This window comes from Manis javanica, chromosome 4 (assembly GCF_040802235.1).
Source record: "Manis javanica isolate MJ-LG chromosome 4, MJ_LKY, whole genome shotgun sequence".
In the NCBI taxonomy this organism is placed as follows: Eukaryota; Metazoa; Chordata; class Mammalia; order Pholidota; family Manidae; genus Manis; species Manis javanica.
The window spans coordinates 112,947,365-112,963,332 of NC_133159.1; the positions used below are offsets into that span (position 1 = coordinate 112,947,365).

Consider the following 15,968-nt stretch of genomic DNA (forward strand, 5'->3'; position numbering starts at 1 on the left):
TGCTGAGGACACCGTCCAAGGCACCAGCCTCTCCAGTATATATTAAAGGCCCACCCAGTTATAATTAAGAAAATAAAAACTCCCCAGGTTGTGGAGCACTCCATTCTCAGCCTCTGTACCCAGGATGGGCTGATGGACATTGAAAGGAAAGGAGCGACACACAGCAGCAATTCACCGGAGAGTTCTGCTTTATTAGGGAAAGGTGCTGGGTTATATAGGAAGGGGTATGAATTGATTGAGGTGTCACTTCTACGGGGCTGGTGGCTGTTGGCTAGGTGCTGGGATTGGGAGGGGTACGAGAGGTGATTGGGCTTCAGGTGGCGCCGGCGGGAACCGAGGACCCCGAAGAGAAGCGGGAAGTTTGCCATCTTACTGGTGGGGGCCCTTCATTCCCCCCTTTCTCCTCTATGGGGTTGTGGATGTTGCTTTCTCTCTGGCTGCTTCCTGCTGAACAGGGGTGGAGAAGGGAGTGAGGGCTTGAGGATTGGGAGGAAAGGGTTGATAGGACTCCCCACAGTAAGGATGAGTAGATGTGGACTTCTTCAGGTTTGGAAATCAATGAAGGTTCCCTGTAACCATAGGTTGAGGACCTGTTGATTCCAATGGTGCAAAGAGGATATGGGTGTCAGGAGCCAGGCGTCTGCAGCCATTGTTTCCAGGAACAGTTTCCAGTGGAGAGAGGGGTCCATCTCAGCATGTGGTGAGGAGGTCATATGAGGGTGAGGGATCTTCTATGGCCAGAAGCTGGTAGTTCCTGAGTAAAAGTTGGTTGAAAGCTTGATTAGGGATTTTTCCAACTTGGGATTTGATGAACTTTATTATACAGGGTATGAAGAGACAGGTGAGAAGAATGATTATTATGGGGCCTGCAATGGGCCAGAGCCAGGTGAGGAGGGGGTTTGTTAGTATTGAAGAGAATGGGTTGGAATTGGAAGCAGAGTGGAGACAGGAGGCAAGGTCGGTGAGTTTGTTAATGTCAGTTTCTACAATGCCTGATTCGTTGATGTAATAGCAGCACTCTTCTCAGAGCAAGACACAGGTGCCGCTCTTCTCGGCTGTAAGCAGATCTAAGGCCCACAGGTTTTGAAGGGTGACTTTAGCTAGCGAAGTGACCTGTCTTTGGAGAGAGGCTAGGGAATCGGCAGTGGATGTCAGGGCTCCCTGAAGTTTGGCGTCGAGATCTCTAACTGCCCATAGAGAGTGACCCAAGGCTTCTCCCGAAAACCCTGCCCCAATGGCTGAGGTTATCAAAGAGCTACTGACCATGATGGGAAGGAAAGCAGCTCTTTTTGTGCACGAGGGCAAGGGAGGTTGGAGCTCAAGAAATTCTGCCATGCTGTAAAGTGTAAGCTGTGGGATTAGGGTGACAAGAATGCAGGGTGTATCAGAGTTGAGAGGCAGTGAGTTGAAAAGACTGCCATTACACCAAAAGAAGTGTCCTGGTTGCGTAAAAGTCTTAGAGCCGGACGTAGGGGTGTAGATAGAGAGGCAGTGAAGTGCACTGGAGGGGGGTGGAGTTGCGCCCACACAGTGGTGGATGGTGAGATTATCTGCGTATTCTGGTTCTCATAGGGGTATGTCTGCCAGGGGGCAGAGGGGTTGTCTTTCTGCATGGAAGGAGTAGTTGGAAATATTAAGGGGCAAGGCGGCCAGCAGGGGGCGCTGCAGTGATGAACACAAGAAACAATTGGCGGTGTTAAGGGTGTGGTAGAGAAAGATGGTGGTGTCCTGAATGAGCTGTAACGAAGAGTAGGAGAAATGGGAAGAGGGGCGGGGATAAGAAGATGAAGAGGCGCCGTCAAGAGTTTGGATAATGACTTTTTCGGAATGTCTGCTATCTGATGCAACTTGAGAGATCTGGGAATGAGAGGGAACATACTTTTGAGAGATATGAAGGGTACCGTGGGGGGTCGAGGACCCCCCATAGTAAACTGAGGCTGTGACTCTGGCAGCCCATCAAGAGTCCCAGGGATCTGGGATTGATAAGGAGAATGAGCCGTTGGGATATTTCATGAAACCGTTGGAGGAGTAATACTGTGGGTACTGGAAGTTACTCATGTAGTGAATGGCGCAAGACTAGTAGGGACATCTCCTGTAGGTGTCTGGCCATCGCCTGCAATAGGCTTGTTTTTGGTCATAGAGGAAGCAGAGGTAGGGAGAATAAGGGTAGCTGCTAGTGAACACTTCAGTGGAGGGAGGAAAATGGAGGTATAAAGGCTCAGAGCAGCTTTTCAGAGGGCAGTCTGGTGTGGCAATGAGGGCAGTAACTTTTGTTTGATGCTGTGTGTAAGTCTGTCTGACTTTGAATTGCCATACAAAGGAGGCTGGGGTGGTGGGGAAGACAATAGGAATGAGGGGAAAAAAAGCGAGAGCGCAGTAAAGGAGGAAAAAGTCATGATTCGGGTATGGATGGCAAAGGGGGTGAATGGGATTTTGGAGGAAAGAGGACAGTAAGGTCAGGAGTCTGGAGGGAGGGAGAGTCTGTAAACTTTTGTAGGTTAAGAGATCTTTTAGGTGATGTGGGGACAGAATGGTAAGGGGCGCCCTGAATGTCAGTTTATGAGCTTCTTTCTGCAAGAGCTGTCTAGCGGCTAATGCTCGTAGGCAGGGGGCCCATCCCTGAACTGTGGGGTTTAATTGCTTGAAGAGATAAGCTACTGGGGCAAAGGATGGGCCATAATATTGGCTTAGGACTCCTAGAGCTTGACTGGACCTTTCATGAATGTATAATGAGAAGGGCTTCGACAAATCAGGAAGATGGAGAGCTGGGACTTCTACAAGGGCTTGACGGAGCTTAATGAAGGAGTGTTGGGGTGAAGAGGATAATGGTTTTTTAGGGGGGCTCTTGCTGAGGTCATATAGGGATCTTGCCAACAGGGTGCAGGGAGAAGTTAGGGATCTATGCTCTAAAATGTCTAGCCAGGCCTAGAAAAGAAAGGATTTCTGTCTTGGTTTTGGGAATGGGCAGGTCAGAGAGGAGCTATTTTCTGTCTAAGGTAATGGACTTTCTTTGTTGAGATAGAAGGAATCTGAGGTAAGTGACAGGAGGGGAAGAGATTTGAGCTTTGACGGGGGATACTCGGTAACTTCTGGAAGCTAGAAGGTTAAGTAGGGAGGCAGTGTCAAGTTGAGACTGTTCCCACGAGAGACTGCAGAGTAGAAGATTGTCCATGTATTATAATAAGGTGGACTTGGAGTGATCATGATGAAACTGTTTGAGGTCCTGAGCTAGGACCTGTCTAAAAATATGGGGACTATCTCAGAAGCTTTGTGGCAAAACTGTCCAAGTGAGTTGTTCAGAATGTCTTGTTTATGGGTCCGTCCAGGTGCAGGGGTCTAGAGGGATAGAAAAATGGGTCCTTGAGATCTAGGACTGAGAAGTAGGATGCTGAGGCAGGGATCTGCAATAAAAGACTGTATGGATTTGGAACTAAGGGATGGTTAGGGACAACGGCTATGTTGATGAGGTGAAGGTCTTGGACAAGGCGGAAAGATCCGTTGGTTTTTTTAACAGCTAATATGGGGGTATTAAATGGGGAGTGAGTGGGTCTGAGGTAATTTTTGTTTAAGAGATCTTGAATGATGGGTTGGAAGCCTATGAGGGCTGAAGTGGTTAGGGGGTATTGGGCCTGACAGATATACTGAGAGGGATCACATAATTTGTTAGAGGCAGGGGGACATAGGGCTACGGAGGGGCTTTTAATGTCCCAAACTTTGGGATTTACAGGGTGTATGAGGGCGGAACCAGAGCTTTCATTGGGTAGAGGGGGTTTGTCGGCTATGAGGGCCATCAGAAAGGGAGTACTGGGGGCTGTGGGAGTGGATATAGTTATGGAAATGTGGAGGAGAGAAAGGATGTCCCATCCTAGTAAAGGGATGGGACACTGGGGCATAACCAGGAAGGAGTGGGGAGAAAGGTATGGGATTGTCTAGGATTGTGCATAAAAGGGGGGGATTTAATGGGAAAATCTGTTTACCTCCTACCCCAACTATAGGAGTAATGGCTGGCGTGGTAGGGCCCCGGTATTCTCGCAAGACTGAGAAGGTGGCTCTTGTATCTAGGAGGAAGGAGATGGGGCGACCGTCTACTGTTAAAGTAACCCTGGGCTCTTGTTTGGTGATGGAAATGGTCGGGCGAGAAGCCCCCGGGCCCCGTCAATCTTCTTCTGCCAGCCCCACTATGGCGGGCTTAGGATAGGCCCTTCGGGTGGTTGGACAATCAGACTCCCAGTGGCCCTTTTTGTGGCATCTGGGGCATGGGGTGGTAGGAGATCTGGGGGAGGGGCATGCCCTTGACCAATGTCCCTCTTTTCCGCACTTGAAACAAGCTCCTGGGAAGGGGGCTTGTTTGTAGATGGGCGCCCAGGTTGTGGTTTTATCAGTTGAGCCAACATTTGGAAATTGGCCTGATCAGCCTTTTGTTTACGGTGTTCTTTCTTCTCCTCCTGCTTATGGAAGACTTTAAAGGCCACTGTTAGGATCTCAGTCTGTGGGGTAGCAGGGCCCTGTTCTAACTTTTTGAGTTTAGCTTTAATGTCAGGGTAGCCTTGAGCTAGGAAGTATGTCATAAGGACATGTCTTCCTTCAGGTGTTTCTGGGTCCAGGATGGTATACTGTAATAGGGCTTGAGTGAGTCTGTCTAACAACTCGGAGGGGATTTCGTCTCTCTTTTGAATTATGTCTTGGAGCTTTTGAAAATTGACTACTTTACAAGCTGCCTTTTTCAGACCTGCTATTAAGCAGGAGGCAAAAATATCTCGAGAGTGGAGACTCATGGCGGTGTTATAATCTCAGTGTGGGTCTTGTTCGGGGACAGCAGTGGGGCCAGGGGAATAGGTGGGGTCAGTCTTGTGGGTTTCGGTAGCCTGTGTTTGGGCGAAGTCTCAAACTCGTCTACGCTTTTCAGGGAGGAGAGTATTGGCCAGGAGCATGAAAATGTCATGATGTGTGAGGCTGTAAGACTGGAGGGTGCTTTGAAACTCCCTGATGTATGTCTTGGGATCAGTGGAAAAGGAACTTAGGCGTTTCTCTAGTTGGGCTAAATCTCCTAAGGAGAAAGGGATGTGAACGCGCACGATGCCTTCGGATCCTGCTACCTCCCGGAGGTGGGCGATAATTTTGGGAGGCTCTCGGGACTGAGTCTGAGGGGGACTGAAGTGTTCTGGCTCAGTCTGTGGGGGAGTAACGCGGTCTAGCCGTGCCTAGTTGAGCAGGTCCTGAATTGCAGAAGGGGGGCAAAGAAAATAAAGAAAGATAGAATCGGACCCACATGTCGCCAGCTAGCAGCCCAGCTGCTTACTTCTGCCACTCTAGTTGGGCTTGAACTCATGACTCTGAGGTTAAGAGTCCCATGCTCTACTAACTGAGCTACAGCAGGGATCTAGTTAATTGCTTATGGAATACATAAACAGAATGTTCTTTGTTCTCCATTCCTGCTACATTGGCAAGTGGGGGAAGGGCATACTTAGAAGCAGGGGCGGTGTTTCTACACATCTTCAAGGTCTCCCTATTTTCAGAGTGAGGAGTCTTGTCAAGATATGTTTTTGTGGGCAGATAACTTCTAAGGACTGCACCGATTGTTCTCTAGCTTGTGCTTTCTCATGCTGCGTTCAGACATGGGGGAAGTTGCTTTCCCATTCTCCCTACAAACATGTGAGAAGACAAAGGCGGTCCCTAACAGGGGAGAAATAGGTGATGAGGGCAAAGATGGAGAAGGCCCCCAGGACTTAGCTAAAGGGGGCGGCTGAAAGGCTCAGGCTTAATGTGCGGGGGACGAAGGCGGAGGAGGTGATATGGGGGAGGAGAGGGTGGGGAAGGAAGGGAGAAGGGCTGTTGTAGGAGAAGAAGGGGAAGGGAGTGAATAGGAGGCTTCTGCAGGGGGCGATGGCTTGCAGGCTATGAGCACTTGGGAGGGGGCGAGGGGGAGGAGGAGGTGGAAAACTTCGATATAGGGAATCTCCTTCCATTTTTTCAGGCGCTGGCAGTAGTTAAAGAGATTGTGAGTGATGTTAGGATCAAGAGTTCCCCCTGCGGGCCATTGGTTGTTATTGTCTAGGGGGTATGTCGGCCAATCTTGGGAGCAATATTTATGGAGAAGTTTTGGTTTTATGTCAGGCGTCAGGGAGAGGGTAGCCAGATGCTTAAGCAGGCATTCAAGGGGTGAACTTTCAGGGAGGGATGAGGAGGCTCCCATGGCTGAAGGACAGAGAAGGAGACAAACAGGGGAAGATGAACGGAGATCCTCGGACTGGGAGCAGACCGCAAGGAGACAAAGGGCGTCGCCGATGATCCTTGGTGGTCTGCGGAAACTCGTATACGAGTCGGAATTTCTTAGGAAGTGTGGGTCGTCACCCAGACTTCCCTAAGAAGGCAGAGTGCCGGAGTCATGAGTTACCTAGCGCTAGGAGTTTTCAGCAGACAGAACAGATTTCGGCGGATGGAACAGAAGGAGGAGGGGGCGGGGAAAGGGAGCGTTCTCATCCGCAAAGGAGTCACCTCGTTTATGGCTGTTGGAAGGGGGGGCCTGAGAGTCTACCACAGCCGTGAAGGCCTGAGGCAGGGATTTATGGCTGTCAGAGGAGGGGCCTGAGGGTCTACCACAGCCGTGAAGGCCTGAGGCAGGGATTTATGGCTTTTGGAGGGTCCGCTGCAGCTGTGAAGGCCTGAGATGGGGAGAGTTCCCTCCTCATCCCTGAGCGTCAGGGCCTTGCCGGACGATCACGGTCAATGGCACTGCGATAGCTCGAGGAAGAGTGGCCCACCCCGGGGGGAAAACTTACCTAAAGGCCAGAGAGGAGTGGTGAGTGTGATGAGCCAGCGCTGGAAAAAGAGGACGAGGGCAAGCTGCTGCTGGTGTCGGGGGGAAGACGGGGCCCAGTTGGGGTGTCCCGTCTCCCGGGTTTCGGCACCAAGGAAAGGAAAGGAGCGACACACAGCAGCAATTCACCGGATAGTTCCACTTATTAGGGAAAGGTGCTGGGTTATATAGGAAGGGGTATGAATTGATTGAGGTGTCACTTCTACGGGGCTGGTGGCTGTTGGCTAGGTGCTGGGATTGGGAGGGGAGTGAGAGGTGATTGGGCTTCAGGTGGCGCCGGCGGGAACCGAGAACCCCCCCCCAAAGAGAAGCCGGAAGTTTGCCATCTTACTGGTGGGGGCCCTTCAGACATGAGCATCCGGTAGAGGCAGAGGCCATTGGAACCTATGCCTACCTGGCTTTTGTGTCTCTGGGAAATGGTGGTGGAAAACATTGTTCTGTTGGGTTCTGAAATGTGTAGATTGGCTTCCCTGGTGACTCACCCTTCCCACTGGCAGCAGTTGCAAAGTGCCCATCATAACTCATGGAATCAAGCACTTCTAGATTGGCTGACTGCAGCCATCAGGGCAGTTTGGCCTAATCAGGGTGATTTACCATACTTACCCACTAGCTGGAAAACACATCCAGAGCTCCAGCAGGGGTTATGGGAGCTGGACATGAAAAATATCATCTATAATATGGAGGATGGTCACATTTTGACTGAGGGGGAATCAAGATCCCCACCTTGGGGGATGTGGTGGAGACCAGAGGCCACATGTAGAATTAACAATTCCTTGGTATCCCATGAATGTACAACGTGTCCTGGCGCTTGTGGACACAGGAGCTGAGTGTTCTCTGATTCATGGCAACCCTGAGCATTTTCCCACGACCCCTGCTGTGATAGATGGCTATGGGGGGAAGGCAATTAGAGTGAAAAAAGCCCAAATCCCACTGGGGATAGGGCGTTTGCCCCCAAAAAAGTATACCGTGTACATTTCTCCCATCCCTGAATATATTTTGGGAGTAGATATCCTGCAGGGCCTGTGGTTACAGACCACTGCAGGTGAGTTCACACTGAGGGTACATGTGGTAAAGGCAGTTCTGAGGGGACATGCTAAGCACCCACCTGTAGCTCTGCCTGTACCTTGGCAGGTGACAAATGCTAAGCAGTATAAATTGCCTGGGGGGCACAAGGAAAGTGGAGAAACTCTACAGGAGTTGGAGTAGGTCGACATCATAAAACCCACTCATAGCCTTTTAGTTCCCTAGTGTGGCCATGAAAAAGCCAGATGGCTCCTGGTGTATGACTGAAGAATGAATAAAGTCACACCCCTTTTGCATGCTGCTGTCCCCTCTATAGCAGACATTCTGGACAGCCTCAGCCATGAACTGGGAACATATCATTACATAGTAGACCTTGCTAATGCTTTCTTCTCTATTGACATAGCACAGGAAAGCCAGGAACAGTTTGCCTTCACATGGGAAGTCCGGCAGTGGACATTCACTGTCCTTTCACAGGGATATCTCCACAGTCTCACCGTCTGTCATGAACTTGTAGCCCAGGACTTGGCCACATGGAGGAAACTGCAAACAGTGCAGCTATATCACTACATTGATGACATTATGCTCACATCTGATTCTCTTGCAGATTTAGAAGGGGAAGTTCCTAGACCTCTGCAACATCTACAGGAAAAAGGATGGGCTGTGAACAGCACCAAGGTTCAGGGACCTGCTTTGTCTGTAAAGCTCTTTGGGGTTGTCTGGTCAGGTAAAACTAAAGCTATCCCAGAAGCAGTCATAGACAAGGTCCAGGCTTTCCCCACCCCTACCACTGTGGCAGTATTACAGGAGTTTTGGTGTCTTTTGGGCTACTGGAGAGTGTTTATCCCACACTTGGCACAAATTCTGAAACTCTTATGCTGGTTGGTATGAAAGGGCATCAGGTGGGACTGGGATGAGACATGTGCAGCTGCTTTTACTGCTGCCAAGTGGGCAGTCAAGGCTGTACAGGTCTTCAGTGTAATGGACTCATCAAGGCCCTGTGAGCTGGATGTTCATGTAACTGAAGATGGTTATGTATGGGGTCTTTGGCAGTGGCTTGAAGGACACAGCAACCTGTTGGATTCTGGCCACAACTCTGTAAAGGAGCAGACCTTGATGGAGAAGCAACTGGCTGCTATGTACCATGCCTTCCTGGCTACAGAGCCCATCACCGGAACAGTTCTGACCAAGGTAATAACCACCTATCCCATTGCGGGGTGGGTGAGAGACTGTACCCAAAGGCCATGGAGTGGCTTGGCACAGACACCTACACTGGCCTAATGGGGTAACATATTTACAGCAGCACAGCACACTCTCTACTAGCCCCTTAAGTGGAAAACTCCAATGCTTATTGGGGCCAGTGACCTAGACCAGTAGAAAGCAGGAAGAACTTGCTTTTCAGCCCTTAGTAGCCAAGACTCCTTATCAGGAGGGAAAAGCTCCCATACCTAAGGATGCTTGATACACAGATGGCTCCAGTCGTGGGCAGCCCCCAAGTGGAGGGCTGTGGCTTTCCGTCCTAAGACCGAGACAATATGGATGGAGGATGGAGAGGGGAAGAGGGGTCAATGGGCTAAGTTGTGGGCAGTGTGGCTCATGATCACCCAGGAGCCCTCCCCCATAGCTGTCTGCACTGACAGCTGGGCCGTCAATCGGGGCTTGATCCTGTGGTTACCAGTTGCTCCTCAGCAACAAGAAGGCAGGGGGTGGGGGGACAAGCAGGACCAGCCTGTTATCCCCAGGGGCTGAACGAGAGGGCAAGTGTCGATGGCTCAGTCACCCTCCCCAGAGATCCAGGGAAAACAAAACCACACCAAGCAGGGAGATGTGTCAGCCCTGGAGGCACAGCAAAACTCAGCTTTATTGCATCAGAAGCTTAGTTATATAGGGGAAGATAAGGAAGTAGCAGAAACCAACGGGCATTGATTATCTCATCTGTCACTAGGGTCTTAGGCAGATTTTAGGTTAGGTGGGGAGGCAGAGTTAGGGCTAAGAGCGTGCATGGGAACTCAGTTGGGCCACGAATGCAGAAGTAATGAGGGAGGGTGGAAACCTCCAGCCTGCGGCAGCCTCATGATCACAAGCCCAAAAGAGGCAAAAGGTCCCAACAGTTACCAACATGGTACCATGCCAACTGGATGGTTGGTCACCAGCCCCTTTGGAGGCAAGAGTTGTGGCAAGACCTATGGGCCTCTGGTCAGACTAAGGCAGTTACTGTATATCATGTGACTGGCCATTTGCCTTTGGCATCCCCAGGGATTGATGAAGCAGACACATTGGCTCAGGTGTGCTGGCTACAAGGAAAGCCTGCCTCTGATGTGGCCCAGTGGTTATGTCTGCATTTGTTGAACATGGGGCAAAAGACAATGTGGGCTGTAGCCCATAGTTGGGGCTTGCCATTGACCTTTGAAGAAGTCAGCAGAGCCCAGAAGGAATGCCTTGTGTGCTCTGAGAGGGACTTACACCGAGTCCCACAGCAACACAGGACAATAGTAAGGGGGCCAATACCCCTTCTTAGATGGCAGATAGACTATATTGGGCCTCTGCCCATATCAGAAGGATATTGGTATGCCATTACTTGTGTCGACATGGCTACCAGACTACTGGTTGATTTTCCTGCATGTCGTGTAGATCAGCAAACCACCAAAAGTGGCCTAGAGCATCTTTTTGTGGCCTATGGACAGCCGCAGATGATTGAGAGCGATCAAGACACCCACTTTACTGGACATGCATTATAAGAATGGGTGCAGCAATTAGGAATAAAGTAGAAATGTTATTTACCATATAACCCTACTGGGACAGGCATGATAGAGAAGAACAATGCTTTGTTGAAATCTGGCCTGAAGTTGGACACCAATAGTCTACAGGGCTGGTCAGTTCACTTATGGGCAGTGCTACGGCGTTTGAATAAGAAGCCCTGAAAAGGAGCCTTGAACCCTGTGGATACACTCACACACCTGCTGCTTCTCCTATACAACTGTATGTGCAAACCAAAAAGGAGTGATTGAAGTCAAGACATGGCCAACAGAGCAACTGCAGTCTGCTACCAGCCCCAACTGCATTAAATCCTGTAGACACTGTTGAGTGGATGTGACCCTGGACATTTTGACACATGGACCAATGATGGCTGGCCCTTCTGGCACCTTGGAGGAAAGGCCTGGAAGCTGACCTCCTGTGTATTCCTGGAGTAACAGCAGAGTAGCCCCCAAAGATCATGGTAGTGTACCCAAAATACCCGAGAGGTAAAAGCATCTTACTGGGAAGTTTTGTTTTACTGTTATGGCCAGTGCATGTGCCTCCCATGGTGTTCAGGAGATAAGAGCATCTTATGGGGAAGTTTTGTTTTATCTTTACGGCCAGTGCATGTACCTCCCATAGCCCTATATATTGACCCATCTGTAACTTCCACAGGGAGGGGAGTGAAAGTCTGGCGAACTGTACCGGGATGAGATCCTATTCCTGCCACTGTCCTATCACAGGACCACTCTCTTGCATGCATCTTGCCTATGGACAAGATTTGCCTATGCTAAGACCATTAAAATATGTATCTAATTGCCCTTAAGGTTATTTTCTTCTACAGTCCTTGTGGCCTGGATGCTCCACCTGGCTGCAGCTGCTGCGTGATGATTGCTCTGAACTCTTTACCTGTTCAGCTACAAACTGCCTTTGGGATGGATGAGCTATGGACTGAATCTGCTTAAGACTTTGAACCTACCTGAATCCTCCAGTTTAAGGATTAGCATGATTTTATGTTATTAGTCTGGTTACAATGCTGCACTTTTCTCACTCAGGGGCCATTGCAGAAGATGGGGAACTGGTAGATTATGAGGCAAGATTTCTGGAGGGGTGACCTGTGGGTAAAACTGCAATATTACTAGAATCTCTCACCTGGCCTTAGTGCATCTGCATATAAATAGGTGTTTCCAAAGCGTGGAGAGAAGTGGTCCATCTCCATATCAGGAGGTAATTACAAGTGCAAACAAGCACATATCTGGACCATAGAGGTTTGCTGGGGCCCCAGTGGGGCCCCTTATTCTGAAGCTGGGTTGAGAGAGACACAGGAGAGCAGAAGTGGACAACTGCTTATAAGAAAGAAACAGATTTCTCCTACTTTCTGTCTTTTTGAAGGATTTCAGTTTCAAGGGTATTTTGCCCTGGGGTTTTCCCCCAGAGTTACATGCAGCCTCTGCCTTGCAGGTGAAAACGTGCTTGAATTAGGCCCTGAGTTCTTCCTCCAAGAGAAAGTCCCAGTCCCTGCATGGCCCCTCCCTTTGCCTTTTTGGGGTGTTCTTCTCCCACATCTCCTTTTCCTTCTTGTTTGTATCTGGGATGAGCTTCCTCACTTTATCAGTCCATTTCCTGTCTCCTAGAAGGGGCGAAGTTCCAAACCTTGTTTCACCCTATTTAAATGTCAAATTCTCAAAGGCTTTTATAGGCCAGGCATGGGATTTCACTGGAATTCTGTTTTCCTTATAAGTCTAGCAAGCCTGAGCTATTTGACAGAGGTGTGTTCTACATGCAGACACTACACCTGAACCTCCATACAAAGAATCATTCTCACCTGCTTGCCTCTGCTTTTTCACCCACGGGCCTCTTCCTCTCAATTTAATGGTTGAATCTATCTGAAACAATAGGTGGGAAGGCCACACCCTTAATCTAATATTTACCCGCTGGTGCCTAATCCAATGAGAGCTATTACTGGGTGTCTGGCCCCAAAGCCTTTCTCTGACTGTTGGGGATCAAGAAGCAACTGAGTGTTTCAGCCCTGCTCTGTCCTGAACGTCTGACTTTCCCAGCTCCTGTCCATTCTCTTTAAGCTGATTTTTTTTCTTAAAATCCTTGCCTAATGCCACCAAAGTAGCACAGAAATGTCTATAGCATCTCCTTTTCTAACCCCTTCCTGCAAACTGTAAGTTCAGAAGTCACCTGGTGTTCCTTCCACCGGGTCACAGGTTTGTGAAATGGTTTGCCTCCAGGTAACATGGACTCTTTCCTGTCTCCAGTATCAGGTTCCTGCCATCTGTCCCAGTGCCACCTATTCAGGACTTTGCAGTGGCAGCGTTTCTCTTTCAGACCAGGTGCTGTATGAGTCAGAATAGGATAGGCTGTGTTAATAAGCCCCCAGAGCGCAATGGTGTCGGTAAAATTGCATTATTTCCAGAATCTCTAGCCTTGCCTTAGTGCATCTCCATATCAATAGGTGTTTCCAATGGGTGGAGAGAAGTAGCATCTCCATATCAATAGGTATTACAAGGGTGGAGGGAGCAAGGGTGTAGCAGGATCAGAGAGGTTGGGTGGGGTCCTCTTTTGCAGCCAGGTGGTGAGAAGCACAGGTGAGCAGAAGTGGACGACTGCTTTTAAGCAAAAACGGATCTCTCCCACTTTATTTCTCCCTTTGGCTGATTTGGGCTTCAAAGGTAATTTGCCCTGGGATGGGAGAAAGATTTTTTCCCCCACCGGAGTTACAAATGGCTCACCCACTATAAACATTGACAGTTTGCTCACATTCAGTCTGATAGGGTCCTCAGAACTCTGGGGTATAGGCTGCTCTATCTCAGAGGCAGTCATGTCTTCCAAGATGACCACAGCAGTGAAAGAAAGGGATGGAGGAATGCCTGGTCTCAGGTACTTCAGCCTGGATGTGACATGCACTGGAAACTGTGAGGACTCACTGTGCACCTCCAGGTGTGGGTGACCATAAGGGACCCATAGAAAGGGGCTTCTGAAGGAGAGTCTGAAGGGCTGGAGCAGTGCAGGCCCTATGAATTCTTGATACTAATTAAATGCAAGCTAAAAGACTAAGCTAAAACTCCCTTCTAGGGCAGGGCCCCACACTGAGAAGGATTTACTGAGAGTAGAATCCAAATTGGGCAGAATAGAGACAATAAGGACCAAAAGTCAGAAATGAGAGTGAGAAGAAAAAGAAAGAAAAGGAAGAAAGGAGGGAAGGGAGAGAAGGAGAAAGGGTAGGCCTGGCAAAAGGGAAGAGAGGCTAAACCATTCTTTAAACATTTTACAAAAACAACAGACATTGGAACTCTGGAGCTATGAAGTTTAAAATGAGATTCTAATTCACCCCTTCTTTTGAAAGTTCAAAGAACTCATTTCATACAAAAATGAGCATCAGAAAAAGACTCTAGTTAAATCCCATCCAAAGTTATCATAAGAAAAATGAGAATAATGAGCAATATCTTTAAAGATAATGAGGGCATTCCAAAAATATATGCCTATAGAACAATGCCTACAAACACATAAAAACTACATTTTAAGATTTAAAATGAATCAATAGAAATTAAATTGAAGATATAAAAGAATAACAAATCAAAATGAGAAGGCTTCAGAGGTAAGAACTTAAAAAGAAAACACTCACTAAAGAATGCAGGCTGAAAGAGAAGGGACACGAGAGCAAATGGACACAGCAACAGTGTCTGAGAGAAGCAGAGGGGGAAAAGGAGGGAAATTTTTTAACAAATGGAAAAAAATGGGAGAAATAAATAGATTAAAGAGAAAGTGACCATGTAGAGAACAGGTGAAAAGATCTAACACATATATAACAGAGGTCACTGAGGAAGGAAATCAAAGCTGGACAATCAAACAAAGGCTAAACACTGTAATTTTAAGAAGACAAAAACCTTTCCTGAAATAAATATCTTGAAACAACATTAGGCACCTGGAAAAAACTGACACAGAATATCCCACAGGAGACGTGTTCTACAGTACATTCTGTAAGGTGGGAGGCACTGGAGGGAGAAGGGCGAGGACAGTGCAGGCGAAGCAGAGACAGCACCAAGTAGCTCTGTGCCATATGGGGAAGGAATGAAAGCTCTTCCTGGATTCCAGTCCCATGACGTGCTGACAAACCCCGGATGCAGACCCCCTCCATCTGGAAGGAGGAGACCTCTGGCTGTCAATCACCCGACCCTGAGCCAATAAAAAATTCCCCACATACCCCTAGTGTGGCCCACTTCCTCCTCCCTTCCCTGTTCTCTTAAAAACTCCCCACCTCCCCTCCTGGGTGTGACTTCCCCAGCCTGTGTTTCAGACTGGTGAACCTCGCCCGGGAATTGTGCTCAAATAAACTGCCTAGCCCTTTGTTGCCTCTCGTCGCCTGCTTATTTCGGCTAGAATTTATGTTACACATTCCATGGGTGCCTTTGGTAACACAGACAAAAAAGACAAGTGCCTTACAGGAAAGCCAGGTTGCCATCAGTGCCTACACCATGTCCTGTCAAAGCCACACAAGGCATATTTACAATATTAGGGGGGCACCACATGAGCCAAGGACAGTGTATCTAGCCAAAGTGACCTTCAAGCATAAAGGTCATAAACAAACTGTTATCAACATGCAAGAACTCCAAGAATATTATTCCTGTGTACACCTTCTGGGGACCCTATCAGAAAACAAGCACAGGCAAGCAAAAGGACTAGAGACACACACATAATGGCTGATGGTGTTAAACAACAAGAGCACACACCCCCTTGTACAGATGGAACCAGAAGGTGGTTGTGACACACACTATAAGACGATGTGGTACCACCATCAAAGATTTTAGGGAACATGGAAAGAACATATAAAAAATAGAATGAACTTGCTGATTGCCTTGTAGTTAATGTCTGGGAGTAAAAGGGTATGAATTCAAATCACACGCTGGGGAAGGGGATGGTAGCAAGCTTCAGTACTGCCCACAGTGCAGGGCCAACAGACAAGAAGAGAGGGCAAAGATATCAGCGTGAAGATTGAAATTGGAGGAAAACTGGGTACCTTCCTCAGCGCTACAAAGATGAAGTCAGAGAAATCAAAAGCCACATTGAAAGACAACTTGTTTAAAAGACTGACACAGGCATAAATGTGACACAAAACAGTATGACAGAACTGAGGCTGAACATACTGATTTTATGGTCTCGACTCACTTATTAATAGCAAGAGGAGCCTAGACCGGCCAAGGAATGAAGCACCAGCACTGGGCCCTGACCCTCTGGAGCCATGGCCAGGGCCCACCGACTGGGGAACCTGTGTGGTAGAGGACTGCCTGCGGTCCACTGCCATCTCTCCCATGCGGAGCAAGATGCACATGGGGATGAGCTGGCTCATGTCGGAAATACAGAAGAAGAGTGTTCTGATTATATCAGC

General features: G+C 48.6%; 1 protein-coding gene across 1 annotated transcript in view; it reads right to left on the reverse strand.

Moving 5' to 3' along the window:
* Positions 1 to 247: 247 nt before the first annotated feature.
* Positions 248 to 15,968, reverse strand: part of MAP2K3 (mitogen-activated protein kinase kinase 3) — a 75,377-nt gene continuing 59,656 nt past the window's right edge. Inside the window, exon 12 of the mRNA XM_073234687.1 lies at positions 248 to 754. Coding sequence (XP_073090788.1) covers positions 710 to 754 — 45 coding nt within the window. The 3' untranslated portion in view covers positions 248 to 709. The remainder of the gene's footprint in view (positions 755 to 15,968) is intronic.